This window comes from Drosophila miranda, chromosome XR (genome assembly GCF_003369915.1).
Source record: "Drosophila miranda strain MSH22 chromosome XR, D.miranda_PacBio2.1, whole genome shotgun sequence".
Classification (NCBI taxonomy): Eukaryota; Metazoa; Arthropoda; class Insecta; order Diptera; family Drosophilidae; genus Drosophila; species Drosophila miranda.
This window is the reverse complement of record NC_046674.1, coordinates 24,447,946-24,462,338: the sequence shown is the minus strand read 5'-3', so window position 1 is coordinate 24,462,338 and position 14,393 is coordinate 24,447,946. Positions and strand designations below refer to the sequence as shown.

General features: G+C 45.2%; 3 protein-coding genes across 7 annotated transcripts; all 3 read left to right on the top strand.

Annotated features, from left to right (window-relative positions):
- Nucleotides 1-684: 684 nt before the first annotated feature.
- LOC108151135 lies at nucleotides 685-4,962 on the top strand. The gene is made up of 6 exons (XM_017279560.1): nucleotides 685-793; nucleotides 852-938; nucleotides 1,001-1,261; nucleotides 1,326-1,433; nucleotides 1,489-1,534; nucleotides 4,836-4,962. Exons 1-6 carry the CDS (start codon nucleotides 745-747, stop codon nucleotides 4,852-4,854), a joined length of 570 nt encoding a protein of 189 aa, XP_017135049.1. The 5' UTR covers nucleotides 685-744; the 3' UTR covers nucleotides 4,855-4,962.
- A 46-nt stretch (nucleotides 4,963-5,008) lies between these two features.
- LOC108151130 (transcription factor GAGA) lies at nucleotides 5,009-12,293 on the top strand. Of its 5 annotated transcripts, XM_017279555.2 has the most exons (7): nucleotides 5,009-5,219; nucleotides 7,303-7,768; nucleotides 7,834-8,178; nucleotides 8,252-8,475; nucleotides 8,698-8,727; nucleotides 9,995-10,552; nucleotides 12,151-12,293. In XM_017279555.2, the coding sequence occupies exons 1-7, from the start codon at nucleotides 5,028-5,030 to the stop codon at nucleotides 12,211-12,213; spliced, it is 1,878 nt and encodes a 625-aa protein (XP_017135044.1). In that variant the 5' UTR covers nucleotides 5,009-5,027; the 3' UTR covers nucleotides 12,214-12,293. The 5 variants fall into 5 exon arrangements, 4 of the variants coding, with proteins under 4 accessions (XP_017135044.1, XP_017135042.1, XP_017135043.1 ...); XM_017279553.2 differs by lacking the exon at nucleotides 8,698-8,727 and having other exon boundaries at nucleotides 8,252-8,389; nucleotides 9,999-10,552; nucleotides 12,151-12,292; XM_017279554.2 differs by lacking the exon at nucleotides 12,151-12,293 and having other exon boundaries at nucleotides 9,995-11,583.
- On the top strand, nucleotides 12,210-14,068 carry LOC108151133 (protein roadkill). The gene has a single exon (XM_017279557.2). The coding sequence runs from the start codon at nucleotides 12,229-12,231 to the stop codon at nucleotides 13,126-13,128; it is 900 nt and encodes a 299-aa protein (XP_017135046.1). The 5' UTR covers nucleotides 12,210-12,228; the 3' UTR covers nucleotides 13,129-14,068.
- Nucleotides 14,069-14,393: the final 325 nt, after the last annotated feature.

Here is a 14,393-nt window from a genome sequence, read left to right as displayed (position 1 = left end):
TCCGGATTCGTCAGTCTGGTAGATATGATAATTCTATATGTTTCTCAGCTTTCGGCTTCCTCGTATTTTTGTGGGTGCGTACGGGGAGTGGCAAAATTTTGAAATCAACGTGACTCAGTATGATATCACAGGAGTCGGTAAACAACATTTTGGTTGCTCCTGCTCTTTGATAGTTTCTTAAAACTAGGCGCTAGACGTCGAACAAGAAAAATATCAAGATCAAGAATATATATACTTTATATACATGCTTTATACCAAAAATCTAAAATACCCCTATGGTCTTCGAGTACCGGGTATACAAATTTGATGCACATAAAATTGTTTGAATGACGTGAAAATGTGATAAAAGTCCTATGAAGCTAGTAATATAAAACCGAATATAAAAATAGGGGAATATGATTTCTGATTGAGAACGATTGGCTTAGCCCATTGTCGACCAGTGGGTTTTAAAATTACAATGATGAAACTTGAAGAATTTTCAGTTCAGGCTAACGATATCGTGGTGACTTTTGTTTTAAGGTAAAGAGGAAGGATGGATCTACAAGAAGAATTTAAACACAGAATTATTTTACGCGGATAAACTACAGCCGATCACCTTTTTTAATAGAGGGGTGGTCAAGGTGGCTAAGTGCGTTTTTCCATCGGTATATTTACGGTATATTTTGAAAATGAGCCGGTATATTTCTGCCGGTCAGATGGTATATTTTATCATAGGCGGCAATAACAAGACAATAGCGTGAAAAAATGTATTTAACTCTATTAAATGGAACTGGCTATGTATTCAGTGTGGATGGTAAGCAGAAAAACAGTTTACACAACATGGAAACCCACTTACATCCCGCACTTGCTAGATTACATGGAGCTGCGAACCAAACATCGGCTAATGGGTGCTCTCGTCGGCACCGCGAACACCAAAGGCTGGAGCCCCAATCAGTCCAGTGTGTATTGCTTTGTGTTTCCATACAAACAATTGAATTTCAAAAAACCTTCTTTTTTATAGCTCTTCCCGTAGAGTTGACGAAATTCGAGACACAATTGATCCTGGACGAGGGCATAGCTCTGCTGGTCAATAAATCAAAAGCATTTAGTACATCTCCTACTCCCAAAGAACTGGCGGAATATAAAGCCGACCTTAAAGAGCGTTTGGAGGGCCAGGCAGATGCCCTGAAGGGGGAGAAACTACGAGAGACCGAGCGTTATATGGACAAGATTCTGCTTGGAAAACGCAACAAGTTGTTGAAGCAGGGTCTGTCTACGGAAGGTAATGATATATAAATTATAAAATAAATGTATCTGTACTCCATCTCCTGTATTCTACCGTCCAGCTGCTGCCTTAGTCGGAGACGATGTGCTCAAGGAAGTGGCGGACAACTTTAAGTTTGACCTACAGAATGCGCTAATGGAAGTTCCCTGCCAACACCTAAGCAAGCACAGTAGGTTTTATTCGAAGATTTAAGGCCCTTTAACTACTACCTCTTTTTCCCACAGCTGCGGAAATTATTCCAGGACCAATTGTGGACACCAGTTGCATCAGGTACCGAATATTTCGGGACCTCTGGCTGCGGGGAAAGTTCGTGACATCCGGCGAGGCATTCGGCGCAGATTTTCTAGTCTATCCCGGAGATCCCCTTATCTACCATGCCTCGCACATCGTGATTGTACAAAATACCTCACCGATAAGACCCTTGGACTTGATTGCCAAAGTCCGTCTCTCGGTTATTGTGAACAAGAGCTGCGTGTTTGCCTATGAGAAGAGAGGTGAAGGAATCACCTATCAAACAGTGGCCTGGTCCAATCCAAGCAGGTAGACTGAGTGGCGGGTAAACCCAAAATATTGAGGCAAACTGGATAGAATAACAGATAACCTCTCTCCTCTCCTCTTACTCTTACTCTCACTCTCTCCCTCTGCCTTTGCCTCTCTAACCTTTCCTCTCTGCGTTTCGCTGTCTTGCTCAGAGCAGAGGAGAGCAGGAGCACAGCCGTGTCTAGTGTCTCTGGTTTAAGAGTTTGTTGCTGTGTACATGTGTTAAATTCATTTACGGCATGCAATGTGATGCGATGGGTTCCATTCCGTTCGGAGCTCCAGTGGGAAAGGAGACAAAGACTAAAGTATTGTTCAATTAATTAGTGATACATGCGTTGGCCTGCAAAATGAGTTGAATTTTGCGACCCCTCCTACTAATACTTATGCAGGCCCCCACGAACACAGTCAGGCGGAGCCACCGCAATATGCGATAGGCATTTGTTTTCAACAAATTTGTGCTGAATTCTTCATGTTTTTTGGTTTTGTTTTAAATAGAAACAACATCGATAAGCGGTCTGACCGGGCGTGGCGTTGCGGGGAAGGCCAGCCAAAGTCGTGCCGTTCGAATTTCAGTCGAGCAGTCTCACAGTGGGTCGAGTGTCACTCTGGTACTTTGAATTACATTATGCATATTTTTGAGCTCTTCATTTCATACAGGTGAATTGTAATAGGAGCATTTATTCCATTCTGTGCGACTGGTACCAACAATAACCAAATTTCAGCAAGCCCAGAGGAGAATGGGAACTTTTAGGCAGCTTCAAATGAAATGTGGCCCACTGTCCTCTGCACACGCTCATTCTACTTCCCTTCCATGCTCTCCTCTAAAAACAAAGCACCAACTCATGCCACACTCTTCGCCATGCTCTCCCTCTCTGGCAGCATTGCCAGCTGTAAAATACGCTCACTTTAAATGCTGATTGGAACGGTTAAGGCATTACAAACAGCGCACAGTGGTCAAAATTAACATTCTTTGGCTTAAAGTCGGTTAGTAGAGGCCCCTTTTTGCGCTAATAACAGTGAATGACGCCCAAATAAAATGTGATCCATATTTCTCCTGATTGGGGGGGTCTATAACTAGAAAATCATTTTATTTAAACTACATGCCCAAAATATGGGCATTTTGCCCAGGGTGCGTTTCTCATTTTCTCATGGTCCCGCCACAAACAGCATCAAAACAGAGAAAATTGTAATCTTGAATTCGCGCCGTTGCTGCCGCTGCGTTTTTCGGGTGGGTGCTCACTTATTCTACTGCTTCTCAGCGCACTCAGAGACAAACAAAACTCTGGTCTCTGAGAGGTGGAAAGAATGGATAGAACTCTCCCTGGTACTGGATGTTACTCTACTCGACTCTCCTCTCCTCTCATTGTGTCTCCCCTGCCTGCTTGCCTGCCTGTCCGCCTGCCGTTGAAAACCAAAACAACGGAACGCGGTCTCTGCTCTTAAGCGGGACTTGATCTGCATATAAAAATAGGGTCAGAGCTATCTCTGAGATATGTCAAAAGTAACAGGTGATTGGGAAGGAGAAAAAGAGAATTCAGAGGGCGTAAGAGCGAGCCGAGCCGAGCCGGCTTTTCTCTCGGGTAGTTGTTATTATTGTTTACAGGATCTGTTGATATTTCGCTTTCTAGCATGCATCTGACTTTAAAGAGGTGGATTCCAATTCGAAATCTAACTTAAATTGTCTACTCCCGTTCGAAATATTTTAAGTTTAATTTTTCAAATCTTGAAACGAAAAGTTCATATTTTTACCATTTTTATCATTTCTGAACCTGATGTGGTGGGGCATCAGATACATATATATGCCCATATTTGTATCTGAAAAATTGTCGCTGCACAGCTGTTTCCACGTCTTCTTAATGTGTGTAGAAGGGAAACAGTGTTTCCATTATTTAATATTTACCACCTTTTATAGTTTTGTTTACTATCTTGGTCCGCTCCCTGCCTAAAAATACTCTTCTTTAGTGAACGTTTCACTTAAGTCCGCTCGCATCTGGCAATGCCGTTTCACAACTGTACTTCAAGAGCGTTGCCAGCGAGCGTTCACACAGATACTCGCCATGGTATGACTATGCAAGGTTCGGCCATTTTGCTCATCAGCTGGCCTAAGTTGTATTCCACCCTCTCTGTCTTGCAACAGCACAAGCAATATCACCAAAATGATGAAAGCAATAGAGGCCGCTCGCCAGGTCGGATACACCTCACGAACATTTCTACCGTGGGAACCACCACTACCAGAACAGCGAAGCGAAGCGTGTGCATGTATTGAGCGCATGACCAGAAAATATTTTCTCCCCCGTATAGAGACAGAAAAGCCGCCGCGCTGGCAGCAACAGAGCAGAAAACGTAATTCGATCGAAGCGATTTGCTCAGCAGAGCTCACAGTGCGAGTTTTTCAGTTGGCGAGTGGACAGTGAAACAAACAGAAAGAAATAGAAAATCAAGAGTCAGGAGAAGTGAGAAGTGAACGAGAGGGGAAAGCACCAACTGCAGACGGGCAGATTTTCTTTGCGCTCCGGTGAGAAGATAATTTCAGCAAAAAAGTGTGCGCTCCGGGAGCGGGAAAAAATTAACAGAAATAACACCAAGCACCAAGAGACACTAGGTTTGTTATAAAACATTTAAAACGGAGAGTAGATGGCGAGAAAAAACGAAATGCGTGGCTCAGGGCTCGACTGTACAATTGTGGATAAAACGTATATATGTGTGCGTGTGTGTGCCTGCGCGAGTGTCTGTGCCGTTTTCAATGAGTATTTTCGTGTGTTGGCGCGCTATTTTTGTGTGATTTTTCCCAGCAACAAATTTTGAAACAATTTTTCTCCCCACGTCGAAAAAGTCATGCTTTATGGCGGTCGGGTCGGTCGGGCGGTCGGTTGGTTGGTTTGGGGGGGTGTCCAAAAACAAATTCTTGGGAGCGCTCACACATGAGTTGTCTCGCTCTCACGAGGGCTCCAACTCTCGCGAGAGAGCGAGAGCACACGAGCTGTGTCTAAAAGTTACACTAACATCTGGTTACTCTTTACATTTTTTTCAGTTTCGTGAAAGCGCCGTGAGGAGGGATAGGGATTTCAGGATTCGCGAATCCTGAACGAAACACTTTTTCTTCGCCCCCACTTTTCCTCCCATCGCTGAGTGAACAGCCGTCGTGTTGGAGACAAACAGCAGTGAATACAACCACAACGCTGGAGAGGAACAACAATTGTTGGACTTGGACACGACAGCCCTGATGTCGTTGCCAATGAATTCGCTGTACTCGCTCACCTGGGGCGATTACGGCACGAGCCTGGTATCGGCCATACAATTGTTGCGCTGCCATGGCGACCTTGTCGATTGCACTCTGGCCGCCGGGGGACGCAGTTTTCCGGCCCACAAAATAGTGCTCTGTGCCGCCTCGCCGTTCCTCCTGGATTTGCTAAAGGTAAGTGAGAGTAGAGTGTGGAGAGAGCTAGAGAGAGAGAGAGAGAGTTGTGTGGAGTCGGGGCGACATAACCACAAACGTGGCCAGTCTGAGATTTTGACTCGCGTACAGTTTGTAAACAGAGAAACCCATCGCAAAAATAGGTTAATGTTTGGAGCGCGGCTCCCACAAAAGCATTCAGAGAAACTTACTCACACGCACACATGCACATACTTACAGATGGCAGAGCATTCGCTCTTCCCTGCTCTGCTCTTCTCTGCTCCAAAAATACAATTCTCCGTCTCATACTTTCTGTTCAGAGATTTTGGTACAAGTTTTCCACTGTCAATTGAGTTGAATGAGTTGCGCACTCTGCGCCGTCGCCGTCGCTGACGTTGCCAATGCCCCACACAGGCCTCGTTCTGGCCCCTTAACAGTTCTCATTTCTCCCCACCTTCTGGCCCCCTCTCAGTTCTTATTTCTCCCCTGCTTCTTATCAACTTTTCTGTTTTTTTTTTTTGTATTTCTTATTTTCATAAAGTTACTACATTTGAGAGAGTGAGAGAGCGAGAGGACAGTGAGAGGCAGAGCGATAGAGAGTGTGAGAGAGCGAGAGAACCAGTCCGTCAAAGCAGAAAAAGCTGCTGCGCCAACTTTCTGTTCGAATGTGTTAGAGCGAGCGCAAACGAGAGCGCCAAAAGCATCGAAGCAACGAGGCGACGGCTGCCAGAGTGTTGGTATAGTTGTTGGAGCTTTAGCTTTTGCTGTTGTTGGGTGCACACGAGCGCGACCTCTTTTCTGCTGCTGCTGGCTGAATGTACAGTTGAACCTGGCGATGGGGGGATTGTTCAACAGTGAGGCCATGTTTTTTTTTTTTTTTTTCAAATTTTGTATACATGGAGTGATTGTATGAGTTTTCCTCAGTCCGCTGTAGTTTTGATCGAAAATTACATTTACATGTCCCAAAATCATTAGAATACATACATATGTACATATGTATTTACGTTGGGGGGCTTTTCCCGCTATTCAGTCGAATCAGATTCTTTGAGACCATTGTTTCGCATGGCTAGAAACCCTCTCTTATCATACGGATGACCAAAACAGAGCACTGGCGGCCAAACACCTGACGCCGGCATCAGTGAAAAAAGTAAACAGAGCGTAATTTTTAAAAACGGCGCTCAGAGTCGACGGCGGGGAAATGTCAAAATGCTGCTCTTATTGTTGCTGTGAACTCTGCAAGAGTCCAAAATCCGTCGGTCGCCAGCGAGATGTGCGGCGTACTGATCTCGTTACACTCACACACGCGGCCAGAACACATGGAGGTTTCTCTTTGTTGCTCCCGCTCCCTCGCAGCGAAATGCAACTGAGAAAAATCGATGAGCATGTGGAATGAATGGAACGGTGGTGGGTAACGTAACGTAGCAGGGAGAGGAGAGGCACACAAGGCACCACAAGCCACAAGAGCAGCAGCAGAAGGGAGTGTAGAGTTCAAAGAGCGCATCATGGAGTGGGAGCGGGAGCGGGAGAGGGAGAGGGACCAGAACAGAGCAGAGCAGTAAATGACATTTAAAGAGATGGCATTGGGTTTGCTCTGTGTGTAAGGCTCGACTTTGCAGCAGCGAGCAGCGTTTGCTAATTAAACGTGTTGAGCGCGAGACGGTGACGGAGTGGTTGAGGGAGAGGGAGAGGAGTGCGCTCTTTTGAGCTCTGTTTTCTTTCGTCAGCATCTCCTCGTCCTACCTCCTCCAATCCTGCTGCAGAATGTGCAGAGCGGGAAAAGTAAAAGCCGGTTGGCATTGGCTTTCTTATGTGTGAGTGAGTAGAGAGTGCCCGTCTCTTTTTGAGTTTCTGTGAGAGTACGAGCACGTTGGGTTTCTATCTCCGTCGTTGTCTGTTTTTGTTTCGGTTGGGTCTCGTCTCGGCATTTGTCTTGCTCCACGCACTTGACGCGCTCAAACCCCCCTTCAAACGCCATCGTTTTGTTGGCACTGATTTATTAAGATTTTCATTTGCTTTTGCCGCTCCTTTGAAACCAGTTTATTCTTCTCATTTATTACGAATGCGATTTTCATTTGCTTTCCCTGATATCTTTTATATTTCATAGAACACACCATGCAAACACCCTGTAGTAATGCTGGCCGGCGTCAATGCGAACGACTTGGAGGCACTGCTTGAGTTCGTCTACCGTGGCGAAGTGAGCGTCGACCATGCCCAGCTGCCCTCCCTGCTTCAGGCTGCCCAGTGCCTGAATATCCAGGGACTGGCGCCTCAAACCGTCACCAAGGACGACTACACCACGCACTCGATCCAGCTCCAGCACATGATACCCCAGCACCACGACCAGGACCAGTTGATAGCGACCATTGCCACGGCCCCCCAGCAGACGGTTCATGCCCAGGTTGTCGAGGACATTCACCACCAGGGACAGATTCTGCAGGCGACCACCCAGACCAACGCAGCGGGACAACAGCAAACGATTGTGACCACGGATGCGGCAAAGCACGACCAGGCGGTAATTCAGGCCTTCCTGCCGGCACGGAAACGGAAACCCAGGGTCAAGAAAATGTCACGTAAGTGTAATCAAGGCAAAGCCCCAGTCTCAGAGATTTCATCATCAAATCTTTCCACACTTCAGCTACGGCTCCGAAAATCAGCAAAGTTGAAGGAATGGATACGATTATAGGCACACCGACCTCATCCCACGGCGGCGGTGGAGTGGTGCAACAGCAGCAAGTTCTTGGCGAGAACGGATCCGAGGGCCAGATGCTCACGTCGACGCCTATCATAAAAAGCGAAGGGCAAAAGGTGGAAACGATTGTGACCATGGATCCGAACAACATGATACCGGTAACGTCGGCCAACGCGGCCACAGGCGAAATCACGACGGCAACAGGCACCACGGGCACGTCCGGAGGTAATTCAAGCGGTACGACATCCACGCCAAAGACCAAGCGGACCAAACACCCGCCCGGGACAGAAAGTAAGTCGCAGCATCCGTCAGGAAGGGACTAAAGTCTTTAGTCTAAAGCCATATTGGTCGTTTCCGTTTACAGAACCTCGCTCTCGCTCTCAATCGGAACAACCTGCTACGTGCCCCATTTGCTATGCTGTCATACGTCAGTCGCGGAACCTGCGGCGCCATCTCGAGCTGCGGCACTTCGCCAAGCCTGGGGTGAAGAAGGAGAAGAAAAGTAAGTCCGGTAATGATTCGACACTATACACCAGCGCCGAGCTGAACACCACAACAGAGGGCGACACTACTGTGGGAGAAGGAGAAGCAGAAGCGGGCCTGACGCCGACGAGAGTGATATCGGATGCGTCAGTCGCCGGATCGGCCACCATCCTGGCGCAGAGTGTGCTTCCCCCGCAACAGCAACAGCAGCAGCAGCAGCAACAACTGCAGCAACAGCACCATCAAACAGCGCAGCAGCACATGTCCACGTCAGCAATGGCGGGTGGAGGCCAGACACACATAATGGGCGTCAATATCAAGCACGAGGGTGGCAGTGGGGCCGGCGGTGCGCAGCAGCAGGCGCAGCAGGGCATGCAGAACGTCATACACATTGTGGGCGATCAGGTGTTCATGCCGCAGCAGCAGCAGCAGCAGTAGCAGTAGCTGCATCAGCATCAGAATCAGAATCAGAATCCAGATTCCTGGCTCCTGCCTACAGCCTGTCGCGCCTTTCATCATTCCACCTACCCACACACATACACACCGCACACTCATCCACATGTACAGTCGTACACGCATACAGAAACGTTTTGTAAATAACACCAAAAGCAAAAATCCCCGTGATCTGATCGATTTGTCTTCTTATCCCGTATAATTTTTTTTGCCCTCTTTTACTGCGTAAGTTTATTTTTCCAAGCTTTTTAAAATTCCATTCCTTAATCGAAAATCACTAGTAGTATGCAGTATTTTCTTGCATATTTGAATAGAGAGAGATAAAGAGAAGCGAAGAGAGTAGAATTTCTAAAAATACTCGATTTTATTTACTTAAATAATTGTAATTAGTGTCGCAAATATATTTGTTGTAAAGAATAGCTGTACAATTACAATCGCAGATCGAAATCAGTTTAAGCTGCTCTTTTTAACTATTATATAACCAATTGTTTAATTAATAAAATATTATATATTTTTTTATATAACAAACAAAATTAATCACTGCCTGTGGCACGGACTTCATTTTTTGTGTGAAATGCTACGTTTTTTTCCATTGGCTTTTGTTCTTTGTGCAAGAAAATACTGTTTTCCACGATTCCTAACTATTCTTTTCCTAACCCGATAAACCTTGAATGAGTTTGAAGAATTGTCCATTCAGTGTTCGATGTGTATTCATATTTTTTTGAATGTCTTTTGTTTTGTTTTTGGTTTACCCTTGTAAAAGTTTCTAAACTAAATGTTTCCATTTCGCATTTAAATCTCTGCATCTTTTTACTAACCTATTTTTGACACTTAACCTTAGTTTAGTCGTTTCACGATCTATCTGATCCAACATTCCTAACATCCCTAATGTCACACTCATCCACATCCGCATCCACACTTACATCTACATCTACACACACATACTCGTACTCGTACTCGTACTCGTACATCTTTCCCCTACTTGTAGCTTTTGAAGGCCGCGTTGTTGTAGTCTCAGGTGAGAGAGAGAGACAGAGAGAGACACAGAGACAGTGACAGCCCGTAGTGTCGTCCGCCATATCTATAGCCTAATCTTTACTATTCGCCTTTCAGTAGCTCCAGCCACAAAGCAAAGCCAATCTTCTCATCTGCTATTCCTCCTGCCTTCCTTTCAGCATCCAGTGGCAAAAAGTCGGGCAGCGGTACCTCCGGTTCGGGTTCGGGATCGGGCTCTGGTTCGGGTGGGAGTGCAGCGCTGAGCTCGAGTGCAGGAGGAGTCCCCCAGGTACAGACGGTGCAGTCCCTGCACACGCTGCAAGGTGTGCAGGTGAAGAAAGATCCCGATGCCCAGCAACAACAGCAGCAGCAGCAACAGCAGCAACAACAGCAGCAGCAACAGCAGCAGCAACAACAACAACAGCAGCAGCAGCAGCAACCGACAATGACAGTGACCACCACCTCGTCGGGAGGACAAGTGCAGCAGCAGCAACAGCAGCAGCAGCAGCAGGTTCAGGTGCAACAACAGCTTCAGCATCATCAGATCATAGACTCGTCCGGCAATATAACAACGGCCACGACGAGTGCCCAGGCGGCGGCAGTGCAGCAACAGGCGGCCGGTCAGCAGCAGCTGGTGGCCCAGGCGGCGGACGGCAGCGAGAGTGGGGCGCCGATGTCGATTGCCCAGGTGCAGACCCTGCAGGGGCATCAGATCATAGGCAACTTGAATCAGGTGAATATGACTGATTTCCAACAACAGCAGCCACAGCAGCAGCCACCACAACAGCAAACACAACCCCAACAGACGCTCTGATCGGACAAGACCGAAACGTAGAATCTATTATTATAATCTGTTCTACTCGTATATAAACTGCTTGCGTAGTTCATTTCTAAACGAAGGGAAAGTCAAAACTGGCTCTCGATGGACGGCCAGGGGCGGGTCTGTCCCCGCTCTTGCCGTACACCACGAGCCTCTAGCTATTACCATTTTGTTGTACAATTCAATGACCTTAATTGTTGATTTCGCTCTACCTACACATACCTATTTAGTTTCGTTGCTAGATTTATGTTTAAGTGCGCTATGGTTATCGGATATGGTTATCTGCATATTGCTATATTAATTCTGGATACTCGTAGTTTGATCCACGTCCCAATGCTAGAGGTACGCTAGTCAGACTCTGAAACCCCCTGAAAACTTGCAATATTGCGTAGTGTGTCTCTTTCATAAGGTGCTCCTGCTCAGCGCCAGCGCCAGGGCTAGCGATAGCGGTAGCTCTGCCTGTCCTGAGCAGCAGCACCTTGGCTTTAAAGTTTAAACCAATTTAGTTAAATATTCGTACTGTATTTACATAGATAGCTTAAAGATTTTTAAATAATCGTTTCAAGAGAGAATGTGCTTGTATAAGAGCTCGCCCAATTCGGTGGCCCAATCGTGTCTGTGTCAATCAACCAATCAACCAATCAAAAGGCCTTGGCTTTGACGTTTCCCTGGTTAAGAACTATGCGCTCTAATTGTAATCTTAAACCCAACAAATTTTTTTTATATATGTAGTATACATTCATATATTTCCTAACTTTAATAGTTGAACATTTTTGTTTGAACCTTAGAACCCTTGATCCTTGAACCCCCCAGAGCTCGTTCAGATAGATGGAGTGCCTCCTGAAATTATGATTTAATTGTGTAAATTTGAGCGCCACGAGAATGTTCCATCTATCTGGAATTTGTAAACCTATTTTTAGTCTTTTTAAATACTTAAATAAAATTTAATTTTATTTAAACAAGAAAAAAAAACCAGAAAATAAACCAAAAACTGTTTAAACAAACACAAAATTTTCAAAAAGTATTTTTTTATGTTCGAGTATTTGTTTTGGTGCTGGCGAATCTATATTTTTTTTATATTTTATATTTTCAACACTTTCTTTTTTGGTTCATTTGTAACATTGGGCATGAGTAGAAAATTAACTTGCACGCTAATTGTTTTTTAAGTTTGACACAAGGAACTACTGATTGAACTGCATCTGTAGTCATACCAAACGATTGGTGACTAATTGGACCAAAGGACCAAAAGGCACCAACACCACAAGAACAAAATCCCACCCCACCCCACCCCACGCAAGAACTCCTCATAAAACAACACATAACCAGATCATTAACGAATCGTTTTATCTTGTCTTCTTCTCTCTTTCTCGCTGCCTCGTTAATAACGCACCATCTAACCAAATCAAAATCAAAATCGAATCAATATCGATATCTATGTGTATCAAAACTGTGTTCATGCCATCAATCAATCCATCAACAACATCAACCATCAATGAAACAATCATCAACAGGGCAACAATAAGAACATTTTGGTCAAGAAGGTTTTCATTTTGAAAGGAGGTAACAATACGTAATGATGATCCAACGATATGACCAGCGGCCCTGGAGGAGGCGGGGGGAGTGGGCAGCCGGCGCACAGTAGTGCGACGGCAACTACGGCAACAACAGTGAGCAGCAACAGCAGATGCAACACACCATCGACAGCAGCAGCAACATCGACAGCAGCAACAGCATCATCTGGCGCAGGAACACTTCAGCGTCGCATACTGCGCGGCCATGCAGCGCAGACAACCAGCGGCGAGCGTGTTCTGCTCATCAACTACGTGCCCCAGTCGGGATCCCAGACGGGATCGGGAGCAGCATCCACATCGGCTGGCTCCAACCACAGCACGTCCCAATTGCCCACTCGTAAAATCCTCCAGGCCAGAGCTACGGCAGGAGCAGCGGCAGCAGCAGCAGCTGGGGGAGGAGCAACTGCATCTTCCTCGACTGCTTCTGGAACATCCACATCCACGCCAGCTGTTTCGTTTGCCGGTTTGGGCTCTGAGGTGACGGTTACGTTGACGCGAACCAATCAGCGCGCCAGCGTCACCAGTGTCACCGCCGCTGGTCATATTGTACGGAACCAACAATCAGCTTACCACCAGACAACGACCACCGCCACAGCATCGACATCGACCAGCACAACAGCCATGCACGAGCCGATCCAGCACATAGCAACGCCAACGACGCCGCCACCTCTCGTTTTCACTCATCATCCGCATCACATCCACTACCATCAGGAGGATCAGCTGGTGGATCATCACCAGCTGGAGCAGGAGCAGATGAATATCGATCATAATCAGCAGACGGAGGCTGATCAGTTGATCGAGTACGATGGCGGGGTAATCGAAGAGCAGCATCACCATCAGATGCAATTGCAAGAGGATCTCCACGATCCGCAGCAACAGCAGCAACATGAAGTTGTCCAAGAGGTTTATCTCCAGTAAAAGAAATCCCAAAATAAATACATATATAGATTATACGACTACGAGTATATACCGCTAATAGAGATATAAGTAATATTAGATAAGTTTTAGCTATTAGAAGCCACTCCCAAAATGTGTTGGCGAGAGATGCAATCGGTTTTAGCGCTGTTCATAGCTTTAATTCGGTAATTTTTGAAAAAAATCCAGCAATAAAACAAGGTTATTCTGTTATAAGACTTACCAAGTACTCGGACATTTATTATTTTGTTAAGATTCACATTTTTTCTCGCTAGAGAAACCTACTTAAACCTACACATTTTGGGAAAGTCCAATTCATATACTGTACATACACGTATTATATCTAATATATCTAATTATAATGATTATGATCCAATATAGAACATAGAATATAATGAATACCATTTTTAGACTTGTACATATATATATTAGATATATGTATATTCTGTGGCAAGTAGGAAAGTATTTTCAATTGAAAATATTAAATTAAAAATTACAGAACGAAATGGAAATGGAAACATTCAATTAAATAGTTGATAAAATTGACAGATTATTTTTGTACCATACGAATACCGATATTTATAGAAATTAGTTTACGACTTTCGATCCAGCTATCTGCACATTATAATTAACCGTTTAAGGTGCATTATTTATGGTTCAGTTGCAGATCAAACAGCAGAACGTATAGAAACGTAATCAATTGTAATATACGAATATCAACTTCAATCTAGAGAAAAACCGATGAACCCAAAAAACCGAAAAACCAAACCATTTCCCAAAAATTGTAATGCGATTTTTTGAAACTGTTAAGGCAGAAAAGAGCCCTTAGGATTACAAATGGAATAGACCGACACATGCGCGTCTAATCCCCAGGCAAAAATATTGATGTAACCCGGTTTTTGGGGCTAAGGAAATAAAGCGAACCGTTCTACTGAAAGTAAAATGTCATTGAATTTCTGTTATTTTGTGCAACTCTATGGACAGCAAAAGGTAATTTAGGATTTGGGAGTGAACTCGAAGTTCTAATGAAGCAAAGAAAAGTTTGAATCGGCTCCCAGCTTCGTGTGTCCTTCTGCTCTTTTCACGGTTCTGCAAGGTCCAGCACTAGAAGGCCATCTTCTGGTTCCGGTTCTTGTTAGAGTTCGAGTGCTTAAATTATCCCCCGCCCCGGATTTCGATCATCAATGCTCTAGATAAGAGGACTAATTACTATAGTTATAAGAGTGTGCTTCCTTTGTTGGTTATTTATTTAATGATTCTCAAATATT

Bases quoted from the DNA above. Each gene is read 5' to 3' on its own strand.
- LOC108151135 (XM_017279560.1), top strand. From the start codon at position 745: ATGTATTTAACTCTATTAAATGGAACTGGCTATGTATTCAGTGTGGAT. The intron at 794-851 runs GTAAGCAGAAAA...CGCACTTGCTAG, and splicing joins CTATGTATTCAGTGTGGATG to ATTACATGGAGCTGCGAACC. The intron at 1,262-1,325 runs GTAATGATATAT...TCTACCGTCCAG, and splicing joins GCAGGGTCTGTCTACGGAAG to CTGCTGCCTTAGTCGGAGAC.
- LOC108151130 (XM_017279554.2), top strand. From the start codon at position 5,028: ATGTCGTTGCCAATGAATTCGCTGTACTCGCTCACCTGGGGCGATTAC. The intron at 5,220-7,302 runs GTAAGTGAGAGT...TATATTTCATAG, and splicing joins TCCTCCTGGATTTGCTAAAG to AACACACCATGCAAACACCC. The intron at 7,769-7,833 runs GTAAGTGTAATC...TCCACACTTCAG, and splicing joins CAGGGTCAAGAAAATGTCAC to CTACGGCTCCGAAAATCAGC.
- LOC108151133 (XM_017279557.2), top strand. From the start codon at position 12,229: ATGACCAGCGGCCCTGGAGGAGGCGGGGGGAGTGGGCAGCCGGCGCAC.